The 19760-nt window shown below is 42.3% G+C and overlaps 1 protein-coding gene across 8 annotated transcripts in view; it reads left to right on the top strand.

Annotated features, from left to right (window-relative positions):
* Nucleotides 1–19760, top strand: part of vib (phosphatidylinositol transfer protein vib) — a 126608-nt gene that overhangs the window by 41579 nt on the left and 65269 nt on the right. For 4 of the 8 annotated variants that reach the window (XM_075891032.1, XM_075891033.1, XM_037419389.2 and 1 more), the window contains one exon: nucleotides 10084–10122. The exons of the other annotated variants lie outside the window; for them this stretch is intronic. In XM_075891032.1, coding sequence (XP_075747147.1) covers nucleotides 10084–10122 — 39 coding nt within the window. The remainder of the gene's footprint in view (nucleotides 1–10083; nucleotides 10123–19760) is intronic. 8 annotated transcript variants of the gene reach the window in all.

Raw genomic sequence — 19760 nt, 5'->3', positions numbered from 1 at the left:
TCTGCCTTGTGCATAATTTCTGACCGCTGTCTGCGAATCACTTAGGATATATCAGCTATTGGGACAAACTATAGCTAGGGCTGTTGCTAGCTAGCTATTGCAATAGCTAGGGCTATTGCCAGTTCTTCCGCTACCTCAGGGTGTCTGCCCTGTACGTTACATGAGCTGACCAATTGTTTGTCAGTATTGAGGACTTGCGCTGCGAAGGCATGTAGATCCGTGTATTCTGTAGTGTCTAACAACAGTGCCTCCTTGTCCCTACAAAAAGCTTGTAGTAGAGAACAGGCTCTTTTTCTTCTTCAATTGAGATTATTTTATGTCAAGGCATTTCGGATCACTTTTTATTTAAGAAATAGGTTAGTGCCAAGCACCTTAACTCCATATGTCATTTATTACTGTCAATCTTGGAGTGAAAGTCTTGGAGTGAAAGAGACATGTTGCAGCGATGAACTCAAAAGTACACTGAGAGGCAGAAAAAAAAGTTGGGAAGTTGGCCTCTCACTCTTTATATTTGAGTTTTGTACTACGATATAAGATGCCCTTTTATTAGTTTATTAGTGCCAACCCGCACCTGAAAAACTAAATATGGAACATAAACATAATAGCAAAGCAACTATAGGACACAAATGGAATGCATTCGATGAAACCATGCTGATTTTTCTTGTCACGATTGTTGATGCGCAGCGGTGGTTTAACGATTGTGGTTCACTTTGATTGAAACAAATGCAGCAGTTGGCTCTTTTTTTGTTAGAAACTGCCTTCTTGAGTTGTCGTTAAAACCAGGAATGGTCCTATTTTACTTCAGACTGTTTGAGAAGTTAAGGATAGTTAGGCGTGCAATATGCTCCCGTGAGATTCAGCCCAGTTTGTTTCTGCATTTGGCTCTTTTTGGAAAAATATGCCACATATTTGCTATTGCTTTTCAACTAAATTAACGGGAGTGTGTAAGAGCTTCATGTCTGCTACACTGTTGCACATTGCAGTTTTCTTGACAATTAATGTGTAGTTTCATCCTCTCTCTCTGCTGCACGCTATTGTTTATACATCCCCTTGAGGCACTGTGTGTACAGTCAGAAACGTATACTTCGGAAATGGGTCGTGCACTTTGTGTTTCTCTGAATGGCCTGAAATGCAGTGTGCATGTGCATGCACACTTCCCGAGTGGACAAATAGCGGTTATTTAATTTCGCGATGGTGGGTATTCTTGCAGAGCATCACTTGCTAGACACACTACGACGTTAGAAAATTGTACGATGTGCCGTGTTGTAGCATCAACATCTAGAGTATTTTTCTCTTTGCTTGAAACAAGTACAACCAAGAAACAAAATGTGCCTGCATTTTGCGTTTATGATTTGGTTCTTATTATGCAACCATGGAAGCCTACTCACTGCAGAATAATTATATACTTGCATAATAATTCAGATTCAGTTTTATTGAGCATTTGCTTTACAACATTGCGCAAAGAAAATGCAAGAATGGGAGCAAAAAGCTGCAATGTTAGCAGCTTGACGAGGCTCCTACCCCCTGCACTTGGCATGAGAGAACCGCAAAGCACAAATACGGAAACAGTTGGACATCGATTTTCACAACTTCAGGAAATCATCAAATAATACCAAACAGTACATCGCATCAGTTTCAGGTTTACATAGAAATTAGCAGGACACACGCACGCACGCACGCGCGCACAACCACACGCGCACGTGCACGCGCACAACCACACACGCACACGCACACACACAACCACACACGCACACGCACACACACAGCCACACACGCACACGCACGCACACACAACCACACACGCACACACACAACCACACACGCACACATACGCGTGCACACACACACACACACACAGACACACACACAGACACACAGACACAGAGAGAGAGAGAGAGAGAGAGAGACAAAACAACTGAAGCAGCACTCAGTCAATCATCAAAACAATGTGTGTGTTGCTAAACGGCTTACAATGCAGTACGAATTATAAAAAAAATATGTACAACACTTAAGTATACGAATAAACTTGAGTTCCAAGAAGGTACAATAAAAAACACGAATGAATGAAATGTTGCATGTTCTACTCGAAAAAAAAAAAACGTGTATATAAGAAGCAACAACGTAGGAAGACATGATTACACATATGAGCATAATTATAGGGTGTGTTGTTTTAGGTACAGTGTTCTTGCCGAATAATTAAAAGAAATTAAACCTTACATGCCGCCATTCTGTATGAGCAACTTGTTAAGTTGCTTTTACTTGTATCAAAGATGGCAATGTTTTTATTTTCAGACATGTTAAAATGAGCAGGAATGCAGTGTTCAAGCCTTTTTAAACCATAGTTTGAGAATAGTGTACGAACCAGGAAGTACTAATGCTTTACAGGGAAATCTCGGTAGAATGAACCCCACATTATAACGAACTTTTCAGATTAAGGAACTTTTGAAAAATCCCGTGCCGACTGGTAATAGTTTCAATGTAAAATTATTTCACTACTACGTATTTCAGAATACCGAACTTTTCAGAATGAGCGTTAATTTAGTTCCACGTTATATTAACAACGCCTCAGTACGACGAACTTGCGTTCTGAAATCCGTCGCGACCACCGGACCGGTGCTCAAGCCGACGACAAAGCAAAAGGACGCCTTGCTTCTCCGAAAGCGCACGATGGTGTGGAGGAAAAAAAAAAACGAAAGGCCGACTTTCTTTTTGTTGATTCACCTACGCTGCAGGTTTACAAGCGGGTGCAGAGGCGAGGGCATCACGGAAGAGCCAGGTCAGCGAGGAAGAGTGAGAGTTGCGGAGCACGAACAATGGGCGCGAAAACCTGAGACAGCGAGAAAGCAGAAAACGAAACGCGATGAATTTTCTTTTCTAGCACTTTTTTTTCTTCAGAAGAGGCGATGACAGCCGTGACGCTTCAGAGGTTTTTTTGGAGGCCTTGTTTTTTGTCGTGTTCATCTCTTTACGGTGATTACTTATCGCTTTCGCAAAGCAATTCGGCGTTCGCGCTGCGGTGATACTACAAATGAGTTCATCTCTGCTTGCGACGAGGAAGTGGAAGCAGTTTTCTCTAAGCGAGACAATGGATGTTCTTTGGCAACTGAAAGGCAAAAAGCAGACTGTTGTGACCAAAGAACCAAATCGCACCACAGGAATGTTGATGAACTGGAGGCCTTTGCGCTGCAAAGCTTGTACTGCTCGCGTAAAAAAAAAAAAAGTCACTTTTTTAATGTAAACGTGCATTTTTTGGTGTCTACTTCTGCATTTGTTCTTTTCTCGTGAAAAACGAGTTCAAGGACTCACCGTTGTAAAGGTAAGCCGTTTTGGCCGCTGAAAAATAAGTATTTATGGTTAATTTTCGAGCTTTCACTATAACAACCTTTCAAAATAACTAACATATTTCCCCGGTCCCCTGAAGTTAGTTATACCGAGATTTCACTGTAATGGGATTGTGTAGCTTTCCTAAGGTTACATAGTTTAAGAAAACAAGCGTTGTTTGACAGCAAGGTTTGCTTGTATTTCATTATAAGATTAAAACTGTATTTGATCAATGGGTATAAATTATATTCTCTGAATAAACTACTTGTATGTGCGTTATGTCGTACGTTTGCAATATACTTCGCTTTTTTCTGCAGTTAAAATATTTTGTTCAGATTTTCTATAGATTTATCTACCCACACGAGACTACAGTAGTTTATGTGAGATGAAAATATCGCATTATAGAGTAAATGTTTGATTTTCTCTGGGAGCATCTGTCGAAGCTACTTTAACCTGGTGGTTCCAGTTAAGGTTTTCATTAAAAATTACTTCTGCGATGCAGCTTCTTTTACGACTTCAATTTTTTCGGGCCGCAGACGTATATCCAAATCGCGACACACAGCTTAAACAGTAAACATTCTCGCGTCATCCATTGTTTTCTACCTTTTTTGATGGCTTTGACAGTTTTATATTTAAAGCACTTGCAAGTTTTTGTAACAGACACACGAATGTTTCATATGCCTCATCAGCGTTAGCTGATTTTTAAATAGAATCCCAATTAATTTGAGCAATTTCACACCTATAGTTGTGTTTTGTTATGAATTTCTTTAATTTTGTATGAATTCTAGAGCTGCCGCTTTCGTAGGATTATGATACTCGTTGCGATTCTGAAACATGTTTATAGGGTAGTTATCACTAATATCTGTATTAACAGTACCAGATACTGTTGTATCACTTATGTCGTTTGTGATAAGTAAATAAATGAGGCTTTTAGTATTAGTGACAGGTGTAGGCTCAGTAATAACATTAGTACGTGCAAATTAATCAAGTAGTTGCTTGAAATTACGAGATGTTTTACTTTGCTGCAGAAGGTTTATGTTGCAGTCGCCTCCTACGATAGCATGTAACTTGTTAGTGCACGCATATGTAAGCAGATCTTCAAGAAATCCAAAAAGTTCTTCCGTTTTTTTCATCAGGTGGACGGTAAACTACCACAGAGACATACTTAGGACAGACTAGCAATAGTGCTTCGTAGTCCGGTGTAACCGCTGAAAAGTTTGAGAGAAGGGTACAAGCTGAATGGTCAGAAATTAGTTGCAACACACCACCACCACGACGAGAGAGCCTGTTCAGAAAGAACAATTTATATGGCAAGAAGAGTACCTCGTCATTGCACGTGTACCAAGTTTGGGAAATCATGATGATGTCGAACCTAATTGCGAATTCAAGAAATGTAGTTATGTCATCGTGCTTGTTGCGTGCTGATGCTGATCTAGCATTGAAATGCATGATGCTGCAATATCTACCTGTGTTTGGTATATTTATATCGCAAGGCAATAACTCTGTTTACTTAAATGAAAAAAAAAAGGGGAAAAAAAGACGAAAGTCGCGTCGCAGAAACGAAAGTACTGATCAGATAAGCCTAGGGCAGTCTAGATGGCCCGCGGCTGCTTTAAGCAGGCGCATGCATCTTTTGAAAGTCAACTTCACATGTGATTTGAACTGCATGAGATGATTCCGTTTCACGCGCGAATATTTTGCCACCACTTGCCCACGCAAAGTGCCAGTTCATTTCGTGTTTCTGAGCAATCGTCATGCCCAGCGATTTTTTTCACTTGGGGACAAAGGTGTTCATTTACGAAAACAACTGTTTAGTTGTGCATCCCAGTTCCTCAGCTGTGAATCGAGTCCGCCGAACTTTAACAATAGCATCCCTCTTAGCTCGATAATTGAAAAACAACCACGATGTTTTCACTCAGTGGGGCGTCAATGCCTAGTCAGCTGCCCCGATCGGGAACAGCATTTTAACGGGGGCGTGCCTCGTTGCTGTTTGTCACAGCAGCGTCTGATGCACTGTTTGTTTCTTTGTGAAGCGGCTCCTCTCGCTGGCAAATGGTGGCATATTTCAATGTCCTGTTCACTTATTTGCTCTGCCAAGGCGTCACTAACTTTAGCAAGCAGTTGCACAAGATTTTCATTAGGGGCACGTGGAGTTCCTTTAATTGTGTTTTTATTTTGAGAGTATTGATCTTGAACAGTCAGGCGCGTGTAATTTTCGTGCACAAACTTTCTCAGATGGTCTATCTTGCCTTGCATTGCCTCTTGGGAAGTCCTGAGAGCAGCGCCTTGCATTGCCTCTTGGGAAGTCCTGAGAGCAGCGTTTTCCTTTCTCGCTTCAGCACATTCCTGTTCTATTTTTTCGTAGTCCTTGTTCATATAGTCAAGGCTCTTATTTAACTCTCTAAATTCTTTACGAATGTCACGTTTGAAGTCCACGAACTCAGTACTCATAATTTAAGACTGGTTCACACAAGCTAAAGACTGGGGAAAACAACAAGTAAAAACAAGGAACTTGGCAACAGTGACAGCAGTAGAAAAGCGGCAGAACTGCACAAAGCTGGATAGCAAATGGTCAACCTGGGAAAACAGCAATGAGCCTCCCCCTCGTATGCTGTCCCTGCCGCCACATCAAACACTGAAATTCCCACAGTACCACACATCTTGTCATTTTTACTCTTAGAATTGAATACTCAGTGCCTTGGAATAATGCCCTGTGAATGGACACATTTGCAGACAGTGCATCCGAATTCGTGCCTGAGGTATATAGAGAAGAGCTTAGTGTCACAGGTGAACTTTGAGGACAGAGAAAGAAGGTCGCACTGCAGGGTCGATGCACTGTTCTGTAATATATTCCCATGCCTGTAGTTTTTTTGAGGCTGATCAGTGTGAACCTGTGTACTGCACATATCTTGCAAGAGCCTTTATAAAAGCCAATGCTTCAACAAAATAAACTTAGTTGTGATTTAGTGTTCCTCCTGTCTCATCTTTGTTCTCATTGTTTTTAACGTTGTGCCACTTCTTTCAAGTACGATGCATTAACTGGCCCAACATAGGTTACTGTTGAGGTGTTGCCCCATTTGTGGGAAGTGAGTCGCAAACGAGCAGATCCTGGCATCGATCGTGTGTAATGAGTCTACTGCGGCCACTCTGATCACTGATTGCATTGCACAAGCACACAATATTGCTGTTGTCACATGTCAACAATCCCTGCATTTGCAGCCCATGATATAGCAAGAGTAGGGTGTTAATCCAAGGAAACCTTGAGATACACACTCGTAGTGCTGCTCAGGTCAGCTTGGCATATGTTACAACACAGGTAGACGATGCTCTCAGTCCTCCAAAAGATGCCAAGTGGGTCAACATGTCCTCTTTCTTCCACAGTCTTTTTTTTTTTTGTTATTCCAACAACTTGGTGTTCAAGCTGCTAATATTTACATTACACTTGATGTCAGTAAGACATTTGCATCGGTCAGCTTGTGAAATTTTTCCCAATGCTAAGTACCTTAGGCAGAAAACATTGGCAGTGCCATTGTGATATAAGTGATGTGTATATCAGACTTCATAATAATGCTCTGGCAGCCGAATGGTAGGAGACAAGGTGCTGTTTGTGCTTGGGGGAACAGTGGGCAGCCGGGACTTGGCTAGCCAAGGTGGTTTTTCGTTTAGCTCCACCTTGCACCCCTTCCACAGTCTGAGGTGGTGCAACATTTTTCAAGGTGTTTAGCCATATGCATGCATTTGCTGTCATGCATATGCTTTCAGTCATTCGATGCTAGATGAGGTTTTTTTTTTGGAGCCGACTATCATACTCTGTGAATTAGCTTGCAATCTGCCGAATCGCTCTTTGTTTCTTCACTGCTCTATCACGGCTTGCACCCTCACACCTTTACTGTTTTGTTTAAATTAGCCACAACTGTACCGAATCTTGCTGCCATTGCAAAATAAATGTCGCTATCTTCCAAGTATGTTTGCATGTTGCCTTAACAAAAAAAAAGGCTGTACACTGGGCTATATGTGCAAGCTGCCGTTGGCGCAAATTAGGCATAGTTTAACTGAAATGTCATCTTATTTAACTAGGTCATCCCACGATGTTGGCCACTTTGTTGTAATTTCATTAGGTTATTGAAATTCTGTTCTATAAATCCTCTTTCACTTGGAAATAAGACGTTATAATTGCATTGTAAGCAATACATAATATGCATTGACAATACATGTCTGTTGCTGTACACAATTTATGTTGCACATGTGTTATGATGAAAGTTTTTTATGTGATATACATCTTGGAATATGTGCAGTGTATGCAATGACGTGGTTGCCAGTATTTTAGGCATCTAAAGACAGATGTCATCGCAACATGTGCGATCATTGTGTGTCATAGACTAATTATTGCATGTGTGCTTTTGTAGTGCTTGACAAGGGAGGATGTTTGCTCATGTTGCTAGTTCATCATTCTTCAAAAACCATGGCACACTAAACAAACACAAGACAAGGTGAAGACCGGACACGCTTGTCCCGTCTTAATCTGGTCTCGTTTTTGTTCAGTAACCTGTGGTTTCTGCAACGTGATGCATTCGTAGTCCTATCAATTTATGCTGGATTACTAGCTTTTTGAAAACTATGCACCACTTATTTAAGCAGTAGGTTTCCTGAAATTGAATTATGTCAATTTTTACCCGAAGCTTTTGAAAAGCCTGCTGATAGCAAGCAGGCGGAAGGATGAAACTGTGTGACAGCTTGCGCAGTGGAACCGTTTTTGTGCAAGCTCTGTAATGGCAGGAAGATGCGGATTTTAAGGAAGCACACTTGCGCTGCTGAGAGCGTGCAGTTGTCAGCTGGAGTTTGCATGTAGTATCATACAGTAACAGTGTTGCACTGCTTCGTCTGTCGTAGCAACACTTCAAGTTGATGTTCATTGTGATGAATGTGATGTGCGCACTCAACAGCAGGGCAATGCAATGAGGCAAGCCCCAATTTAATGTTCAACTTTATTTAAAAGTATGCTGCTTTTACGCACTGCCGACTCGGCACAAGCAGCAAACAAAATTGGGGATAATGCAATTCAGTTTGGTTTTATTGAGTTCAAAAAAGCATGTATGTGTATTTTTGAATAAAAAGTTATGCCTAGGGGCAGACTTTCTAAACAATAAATATATATACAGGAAAGCGATGGGAAGAAAGTCATGCAGTGATCTAGTGATATCTAGTGATCTTTTGAGGATGTAACAAAATACAGTAAAACCTCGTTATTCGAAGTCACTTGGGGCAATGAGAAATCTTGGAATTAATATAGTTTTCACATTAACAGAACGAACTAAAAATTGTAGGCAAGGAACTTGTATTTATTCGACGTAATCAGGGCTGGACGTTTTCAAGTTCGAGGCCATTTTGTGGCCTCAAGCTTTCTCGGAATACTTGGCCGGAATTTCGCCACAAACGTGGAGGCCTGCTGCTGCCACCGATTAAAAAAAAATTCACAGCATAGCTATGTAGTGAATGATAATGAGTGGGGCCAAGCCTCAGTCTGTCCATCGGCCTGTCTGTCCATCTGCTCCTATCACATTAAAGCATGCATCGGATGGGCAAGCGGTCAGATGCTTCGCTTCACTCATCATGCACTCCGTAGATATGCTGTAAATTTCTTAGTATGGCAGTGTCATCTATCCTTTTTAATTGTCAACCACACGAAAACCACTAACACCATCTAGTGATATTATTTCCAAAGACAGTGTCATTTAGTGGGCGATTCATAAACTAGAGGTGACTACATACAAACTCTTACTATATTACAAACAGAGGAGGGAACGGCTCCTTGAGTACCGCTGTCGTGATCAAATGAAATGTGCGCCTATGGAAAATAAGACCTGCTTAACTGCATCTCGCTGTGCCAGCACATCACAATTCTTTCTTGTGAAATAAAGAATTTAATAATGGTAAGTGTGAGGAAATTCGTTATGTTTTCGCTGGAAAAGTAGGCATTGCAGGCAAGCTTTGCGAGCGAGAGCTGTGCCAGCAACCCAAGTGTACACCTTGCTGGAGCCACCGGCAATCAGAGGCATACATCACAAGTTGTCCTTTATTGAATATTTTTACGATCCCAGAAAAAACGGTAATTCGTGACGCGTTGACATAGCGAGAAATGTGCAATACGCTGCCCGCGCATCACCGCTATCTTACAGTGAAGGATGCCTAGTTTTCCACAGGTGCACATTTAAACAAACCAAGAGACCGTTTTTCTTTTTTTGTTTTTTGTGCTGGAAGTAGGGAAGCTGGGGTGCTTCAGCTGCCACTCATCAGTATTACTATGTACCATTGCCTTGTGATTCATAAAGGCCGTTGTTTCCGCGGAATGGCGATGAAATCGGAGTCGAGAATCTGCACGTGGCACCCTAAGTTTTCGAATTTACATGAGTAGTGCCAACCGCCACTTCAAATTTTCCGCTCACACTTTCATTGCAAAATAGGGGACCATGGAAATATTTTGAATTAAGTGGGATTTCAGAATAACAGTTCGAAATAATGAAGTTTTACTGTACCTGTGCATTCAGTTTTTTTCCCCTCTTTTCTTTTTTGATTAATCTTAATTTCACTCCTTGCTTGTACATTTGCCATTTGTTCTTTGGCATATGTGTGTGTGGCATTCATCACTATGTTTTTTTAAAGTAGTGTCTCGTGTAAGTGAGGCAGTGTGCACCCTGTGCTCCTCTTTTTGTTTTTCCTTCATGCGAACTGTTTGTCAAAGGCCTGAATGTGTGCGCATTCCAGGATGGACGCAGGCGGCATGCTGGTTGCGGTGCAGGAGAGGTAGTGACCTTTGCCCCATGTTTTTTTGTTTTGTGTGTGTGACTGCTGCATGCGTCGACTAACATTCTCTCCTCTCACAAGGGGGCCAATGGAAGGGCTCTCATGTGCATGCGGTGTTTACAATGCTCTACTGTTGTTTGGATGCTTTGATTTATGAGCTATATTTTTATGGCGAACTGCTTCAAAATTGAAAGTGCTGTGTGGGCTTCCATATCTGTGCTTGTCTGATAGGTAGGATAGTAGAGGTAGTTCAGGGGAGATCTGTACAGAAGCCAAAACAACCTGGGTGATATTGTGAGAAACAATAGTCCAGAGGATTTTGATATGCTACCAATAATGACAGGGGAAGTAACGAAAGCCCTAGGAAGGAATGCAAAAATGCAAAGCCGCTGGTGATGATATGGCAACAATGGACCTCCTGAAAGATAATGGAGAAATTTTTAGAAAAACTGGCCACCTTATGTACGAAAACTCTTGATGGCAATGATACCAGAATCTTGGAAAAACGCCAACATCATCCTAATGCACGAGAAAGGAGACATCAAGGACCTGAAAAATTACAGGCCGATCCACTGTTGGTTCTCTCCAAAATATTTACAAAAATAATGGCTAATAAAATTAAGGCAACATTGCAGTTCAATCTACCAAAGAACCAAGCACGATTTCGTACAGGCTACTGCTTAATAGACCATATTCATACTATCAGTCACGTAATAGAGAAATGCATGGAATATAACCAACCCCTATACATGGCCTTCATAGATTACAAGAAGGGGTTTGACTCAGCCGAGATATCAGCAGTAATGCAGGCACTGCGAAATCATGGCATCGAAGCACCCTACATAAACGTACTGGAAGAAATCTATTGAGCATCCACAGCATTCTCCATAATGAAAGTGACCGAATCTCAATAAAGAAGGGTGTAAGGCAGGGAGATACGATCTCTACAATGCTATTCACCGCGTCTTTACAGGTTTTCAGGACCCTAGACTGGGAAACGTTGGGGATAAGAGCTAAGGAGAGTATCTTAGTAACCTGCAATTCGCTGATGACGTTGCCTTGAGGAGGAACTTTGGGAATTGATTGCAGCTCAGGATTACTGAACTGGACACGAAAAGCAGAAAAGTAGATCTGCAAACAAATATGCACAAATCTAAAGTATTGGGCACCAGTCTTGGCAGAAAACGGCACTTTGCGATAGGTGGAGAGACGCTGGAAGTTTTAAGGGAATATGTGTACTTACAACAGGTAGTAACCTCGAGCCGAACCATGTGAGTAAAATTACTAGAATAAGGATGGGGTGGATCACACTTAGCAAGGATTCTCAAGTCATGAATGGTAATCGGCCACTAGCTCTCAAGAGGAAGGTATAAAACAGCTGCATCTTGCCAGTACTTACCTACGGAGCAGAAACCTGGAGGGCTTACAAAAAAAGTTCAGCCTAAATGAGGCAGCGAGCGATGAAAAAGGAAAGGATAGGTGTAGCCTTAAAAGACAAGAAGCGAGCAGAGAGGGTCAGGGAACAAACCGGGGTCAAGGATTTTATAGTTGAAATCAAGAAGAAAAAATAGACATGTACCGGGCAGGTAGCACGTAGGCAGGATAACTGCTGGTTATGAAGGGTAACCGACTGAATTCGCAGAGAAAGGCAATGCACGAAGGGGAGACAGAAAATTAGGTGGGTCGATGAGATTGAAAAGTTCACAGCTATAACGTGGCAGTGAAAAGCAGAAAGCCGGGTTGATTGATTGATATGTAGGGTTTAAAGTCCCGAAACCACCATATGATTGAGAAACGCAGTAGTGGAGAGCTTGGTAAATTTCGACCACTTTGGAACCCAAATCTGAGCACATGGGCCTCTGGCATTTTTGCTTCCATCAAAAATCGAAAATGCAGTTGTCGCAGCCTGGATTCGATCCTGCGACCTGCGGGTTAGCAGCTAAATACCTTAGCCACTAGACCACTGCAGCGGGGCACAAAACCGGGTTGATTGGGAAATCATAGGTGAGGCCTTTGCCCTGCAGTGGGAGTAGTCAGTCTGATGATGATGACACAAAAACTTGGCATACTTCGTACGCCTGATGGCATTACAGAAAGGAATGTTCCATAACAATTTTTTTTTTGTTCCAAAAAAAAAAACTAAAGGCAAATAATGCAGCCCCCCCTCCTTCGTTGCAGAAATATCCCGGATATAGAATACTTGAACTTGGCAGGTATGTAACTCTTTCAGAACTGATCTGACATTTGAAAGCTTTGAAGAAAGCTGGTGGAACGGAATACAACCATGCCCGGGGTCGACCGTTTCTAGTGCTGTCTGTCATTTCAATGCGAAGTTCGCAGTGAGAGCATATTACAGCTAGGCTGCACAAACCGTTCAGTCCTGTCTGTTGAGGTGGTGTGCACACCAGTACCCTCGTGACTGCACCCTTTTGATCTGTCACGGCTCTAGCAATGCAGGCCACACTCCTTCCTGCCTTCCCATTGCTGCTTATTCATCCTCGTTAATTCAATAAAAGACGAGTGAGGGGTTCTCTCTCTGCGTGAGGGGTTATCGATGGCAGGCCTCACACACAGGGCAATGTTATTGCACGTGCCCTTCGTTTGACAGAGATAGCTGGCTCGTTTTATCTGTGCTTCATCTGCAGTATTTTCCAGTGCTTCCATGTTCTTACTTGCTTCATTAGACCATACGATGTACAGGGCTGTGTTTAAAATTTGTACTTGATATAGTAAGTACATGGCAGTGATGCTGAAAACCCGCCAAGAGTATCCATGTTGTCATGTTTTAATGTAGCAGGAACCTGTAACTTGAGGTCCATCCCTGCTGCGGCGGCTGCATTTCCGATAAGGGCGGAAATGTTGTAGGCCCGTGTGCTCAGATTTGGGTGCACGTTAAAGAACCCTAGGTGGTCGAAATTTCCGGAGCCCTCCACTACGGCGTCTCTCATAATCATATGGTGGTTTTGGGACGTTAAATCCCACATATCAATCAATCAATCAACTTGAGGTCCGCTGAACATCAGGTTGGTCCGATCACTGGCAATAGAACTCGTCTTTTTCTTTCGTGCGCTGCTCTTCGTCTTTTCCTTAGCAGCGCATACGATTCCGCCAGCAATGATACCGGGTAATACATGCTTGTGGCATTACCCCCCCCCACCCACCCAAGAGAGCATCGTTGCCATGCGAGTGCATGATTGCAAAAGAATACGCACAGACACACAAGCTCACGTTGATGTAGCGTTCACAAAGTCACGAGTAGGTTAACGGGTAGTCAGCGTTGGTAGAATGGTTTCATCCTGAAAGCATGGACGATCTCACTGCAGTGAACGACGAGATCGACGACCTGCATCTTGGGGAAGAACTGAGGCGCCGGAGAACTCTATAGGGACACCAAAGTAGGGTGCTATGGCTTTTCTGAACGGCCCCGTTGGCGAATGGGGGTCCATAGCCAGACTTAATCGCCGGTTCGGTAAACAGGGTGTCTACCAGCCTGGAAAAGCTGGAAAAGTCGGGGAATTTCGACCCTTCTGGAAAAGTCGAGGAACTTCTGAAAAATCGGGCCTGGTCATAGAAACTGACTGTAGCTTGTGTGTCCATCGCAAAAATAAGCATTACCATAGATCAAAGCTGCTTCTTCTCGGCTGCAGCTAAAGGTTGTGCGAAAAAAGAAAAAAATTGGTGTGCAAGTGTTGTTTCTCAGTGAAGAAGTGAAAGGATACACCTACCAAAAGAATGAAAAGTTTACTGACATTATGGCAGCTGCTACGGGACCCTTGTTCACAAAAATGGCCACAAGAAAGGCATAGCGTCCCACTACAGTTCTGTTACTTTGGGTCCCTCGCCTGTATATTTGTTGGTCTTGTAACTTTATTTTTGAAAGCAATAAACAGAAAATAAAAAAATGAAATCAAGAAAGCCTAAGTACATGACGTAAGCACCGCAAGTACATTGTTGGAAGCGTCCCATCACTCCTGTTTAGCATATGTTGAGTTGTCTGCATGTGCTGGTATTTCAGCTGCAGGCATGATGCAAGCTTCCCTTTGGCCAGAACTCGCACACTTGGCCAGTCAGTTTGGTGGCCGGTAGAATCCACATGTTTAGCAAGGGCATATGAATGATTGATATGTGTGGTTTAATGTCCCAAAACCACCATATGATTATGAGAGACGCCGTAGTGGCAGGCTCCGGAAATTTCGACCACCTGGGGCTCATTAACGTGCATCCAAATCTGAGCACATGGGCCTACAAGATTTCCGCCTCCATCGGAAATGCAGCTGCAGCAGCCGGGATTCGATCCTTCGACCTGCGGTTCAGCAGCCACTAGGCCACCACGGTGGGCGAGAGCATATAAGGTCACAAAGTTTCCAGATGCTATATTCGTGTTTTGTTGAGCAACAAGGAACTTAAACGTTTTTTTAAATGGTGGCCCATACGTTTTTTAGATTCTGGGTGATAATGAATGAGGGGGGTTAACTCTTTCCTTGAAATTAGTGGTCTCACTGATGTACTGGTTGTCACAATTGTTGCACCTTAAAGTAAAGAAAGACGGTGGAAATTTTCGCTTGGCATCTTGTCCTCCACGTTGTCTAAAGGGTTCCCTAGCTTCTATATTCGTGCATACACTATGTTGACGTCTGTTGCTTCGACATATCGTGCAGCATGTCTGACTTTCCAACCACAGCATAATTCACGTCATTTAGTTTGTGCATGTTTGTCTTCACCACGATTTGGCTTGGCTTGAAGGCCTTCTGGTTTAGCTAGGACTACCATCAGCATAGGCTTGCCGGGCTATGTCTTGCCTTTTATTATTATTACTACCATTATTATTGGCGATGCAACCGCAAACGTCCTCAGCTACACACTTATCGCTGGTAGCTGGCATTTCAAGGGTAGAGTTGGGTAACTTCATTTAAATTTCTCATTTGCGTTTGTTAAGATGGTATTTTTAAATCTGTAATTACTTTTTAGCTTTATATTCATAGTAGAGTGCACAAACGAAGGCAACCCGCCGGCATTTGTGATAAATCTGTTCAATCGGGAGCTGGTGCGCTCTGACATTCTTTCCTGCCAGCACATGTTCAAACGTCATCGCTTTGAAAGCTACCCCTAGCTTTCATTGCATGCATCTGAGGATTTTGTCAAACTCCAAGCATCGGAGCACAGAGAAATTGACATCATTATGCATGTGCTCGTTGTGGAAAAAGAATGGAAAAAAGAAAATTATGCAGTACGACTCCGTTCTTGCGACGTTGTTGGTCATTGTTCAATTTAAGGTGCACAGAATACGCGAGTAGTCGTTTTTTTTTTTTTTACTGAAAAGTATGTATATACTATAGTCGGTGACAACCTAAGAATAAATATAGGCTCCAATAATGAGTCCCGATTGCCCTTATTTTCTATGCCTCCGCGCTACAAAAGAAGTAGTTCCCAAACAGTGGCCATAACTTTCACACATGCAATTATTACCTTACAATACTTAATTGGTGTTGAATTACAGAATCCAAAGCTCGATAAATAAATATAAGGTGCGGAATTCTGCGTCAGCTTAGCAATATATCTGTTGTTTAAATCGCACCCCCCACTGCGCTCATCTCAGAGTCCACGACGAAGCAATGCATATTCCTCGAAGGCGATGCTTCTGCGCAGTACCTATATATCTGTTGTTTAAATCGCACCCCCCACTGCGCTCATCTCAGAGTCCACGACGAAGCAATGCATATTCCTCGAAGGCGATGCTTCTGCGCAGTACCTATGGTTGTAGAAAACAGACTGTGCCACATTTAATGTAATGTTTAAAATTAGGAAATAGTTCTTTTGTGGATTCACAAAATGAAACGGGCAATAATCACATTTCATTAGGTTTGCAATTTTTTTACTAAACTTTCGCTGCCATGTTTCTTCGCTGTCTTCTTTAACTATGGCAACTATGACTCAAAATGAAGAATAGAGAAGTGATCTGAGATTGACTTTGCGAATTTTTATTCTTGTGCTGCTTTAAACATCGAATGTGCGTTTCGCATCGCCGTGCTTGTCATCTTGTTTGAGTTCAACACCAATGTTTCATTCGACGTCTCAATAAAAAAATAAGTGTGCAGCAGACATTGTGCTGAAGAGTGGGAATCTTTGCGTTGTCATTAAGTTAATGGCCAAGGCGATGTACAGAGCTAAAGTGGCAGCTACTTAAAGCTGCAGGGGAAGTTTTTTTTTTTTTTTCTTGCTTCGACAACTTGCGCTCCATGGTGTTGCTATCACAAAGTCAGCCCTTGAATACTCAACTTTTTCTAATCGGGGCCCAGTTTTGCTGCAACAGGATTACTACCTTCTATGAATGTGTCTGGGCGATGGTGTGTCCGTGCAGGCAAGGGTGTTTTCTCTCTCCGGAGAATGCGAGTGAATATCGTGCAACACTTTGCTTTCACAGGGGATAGCCAAGCATCAGTCTTTTCTTTCATGGGACTCTAATTTAATATAAGCAAGTTGTATTCATGCATAATACATGTACGCAATACAGGCAAAATGAAAAAAAATATATATATATATATATATATATATATATATATATATATATATATATATATATATATATATATATATATATATATATATACAGAAAGTAAGAATTCCTAATATGATATCGCTAAGGGTGATATGTCAAAAACAAAATTTTTCTCTTTTTTTTTTATCCCTCAACAGTAGTTTTAGCGGCGGCGCTTAAGTGACGACCATGATCGAGGTAACTGATCGTGATTGATCGTGATCACTGCGACGATAACGATCGATGCAGCGCTATTACATAGCTCGCGTCATTTCCTGGCTTGAAAAACCTCGCAAGGCATTTGTACTTCGAGCGTGAGACAAGCACTTACGCAATGGACACTTTAATCTGGTACGTAATTATGAGCCAGTGGTGGTAGACTCCGTTAAAATGATGCAGCTGTGCCAATTGGCACTCGCCAAAATAATTACACATACACACGATGACCACAATTTGCTTTTTAATGCATACATCAATGAACATTTCCCCCACCTGGTTTTACTTTCGTACTGTGTGACGCTGGCAAGTCCTCGCTGTTGCTTTTTTCTCACACTTCGTCCGCACTTACTATACTCATATGGGTGCACAACACAGCGCATATTGCAAACGATCACCAAGATTCTCACGTTGGGACACCCAAGTAACGCACTTATACACGCACATGCGGCAATGCTGATGCCGCACCTATTGCGGGCGGTAAATCACAGGCGCGCCCATTCAAACTTCACCTTCACCTTACTGCACATCAATGACCACGACGACAATCGTCGAGAGTGGTCATCCTATCGACACAGAGAATAGACGCCGTGTTGCTGCTTCACGCTGCCTAACTGACAGAATGCAGTGGAGCTCTGCCGCTTCAGTGCACTTGAAACGCTGCAAAATCATAAACACAAGCATCGAATGACGGCTGACGACGATAATGCTGAGGGCGAGTGGATGATATAGCTTCTTGATGAAGAAAACGCCACAAAAAATCGAATAGACGCCCGACGGTCTCGGTGCAGCGGCACATCACCTCTCGTCGCGAACGGCGCCATGCTGAATTCGTCATTGGTTCATCGCGACTCTTTCATCATAGTATTCATTGACTGCAGTTTGACGGCCGTACTACAAATGGTCAGTGACTGCAGTTTGACGGCCATACTACAAATGGACAGTGGTACACTTTACTTTTTATTCTTAGCTTGTCACCGACTATAGAGGTGTGCAATTCATGTGGGGATGCAAATCAATAGTAAGTACAGCAACCCATGTCGCATCAGATACAATCAAATCCTCATCCATTAAAACAGTCAGTGAACACAGGTCAATCTAATCAAATCCACATCTTAAGCGGCCTGGGCTGTAATCATTATAGTGAACTAGAATATACTTCAGTGGCGGAACTGACCGGGCTCCGGCGTCCTCCTTTTACACAGATGCCATGAGATGGTGGCTCTTTTACGTTTTCTAGCAGCTTTGGCTGCATTGTAAGACTGTCGAGGGCTCTTTCAAACCTTTAGCTGCAGCAATACTTTTTGCAGACAAGTTGGTTCATACTTGAAAAATTGAATTGCTGCACAAACTTGAAGAAAAAAAAAAGTGCTGCACTCTTTTCTGTCTCCCTTTTTTTTTTTTCTTCAAGTTTGTGCAGCAATTCAAGTTTTCAAGTTTTAGCTGCAGTTAATTTTAGCGCTATGCAAGAAACGCTGCAAAAAATAAATCTGATACGCAAGAAGCCAATCAATGAGCTAGCACTGAGAGGGAAAGTACAGGAATTCAGAGTCTCGCTTCAGAACAGGTACTCGGCTCTTAGTGAGGAAACCAACCTTAGCGTAGATACAATGAATGATAATCTGACGAGTAGCATTACGGAGTGTGCAGTGCAACTTGGAGGCAGGGTAGTTACAGGACACTTGCAAGCTTTCCCAGGAAACGAAGACTCTCGTTAGAAAGCGTCAAATCATGAGTCTCAAGTACAATAGACAAAATAGAACTGGCAGAGCTTTCGAAGTTGATTGATAGGCGGAAGGTATGCGATGTAAGAAGGTATAACATGGAGAGAATTGAACCTGTTCTGAAAAACGGAGGAAGCGTCAAAGCAGTGAAGAAGAAACTTGGGATAGGCAAAAATCAGATGTATGCACTGAAGGACAAAGAAGGCAAAATAACTACCAATATGGATAGGATAGTTGAAATAGCAGAGGAGTTCTACAGAGATATGTACAGTAGCTGGGACAACCACGACCTTAACACTATAAGAACTAGAAGTAACCCAGATGACACCCCACCAGTAACGATAGAAGTCAGAAAAGCTTTGGAGAGCATGCAAAGAGGCAAGGCTGCTGGTGAGGATCAGGTAACATCAGATCTGCTGAAAGATGCAGGACAGATTGTGTTAGAAAAACTAGCCACCCTGTTTACGAGGTGTCTCCTGGCGGGAAGAGTACTAGAGTCTTGGAAGAATGCTAACTTCATCTTGATACATAAGAAAGGAGATGACAAGGACTTAAAGAATTACAGGCCGATCAGCTTGCTCTCTGTAGTATACAAGCTATTTACAAAGGTAATTGCTAACAGACTAAAGAAAACATTAGAATTCAATCAACCAAAGGAACAAGCAGGATTTCGAACAGGCTACTCAACAATTGACCACATTCATACTATCAATCAGGTAATAGAGAAATGCTCTGAATATAGCCAATCATTATACATAACCTTTATAGATTACGAGAAGACATTTGATTCAATAGAAATATCAGCCGTCATGCAGACACTGCGGAATCAGGGCGTAGATGAAGTATATATAAACATTCTGGAAGAAATTTACAGGGGATCAACTGCTACCATAGTGCTTCATAAAGAAAGCTACAGAATACCAATCAAGAAGGGTGTAAGGCAGGGGGACACAATCTCCCCAATGCTATTTACCGCGTGCTTACAGGAGGTTTTCAGAAGCCTAGAATGGGAACAGTTAGGGATAAGAGTTAATGGAGAGTACCTTAGTAACCTGCGCTTCGCTGATGACATTGCATTGCTGAGTAATTCAGGGTACGAATTGCAACTCATGATTACGGAGTTAAGCAAGGAGAGCAGGAAGGTGGGTCTTAAAATTAATCTG

The sequence above is a fragment of the Rhipicephalus microplus genome, chromosome 3 (assembly GCF_043290135.1).
Source record: "Rhipicephalus microplus isolate Deutch F79 chromosome 3, USDA_Rmic, whole genome shotgun sequence".
NCBI classification, from domain to species: Eukaryota; Metazoa; Arthropoda; class Arachnida; order Ixodida; family Ixodidae; genus Rhipicephalus; species Rhipicephalus microplus.
The sequence above is the reverse complement of the archived record's forward strand: the minus strand, read 5'-3'. Positions and strand labels throughout refer to the sequence as shown.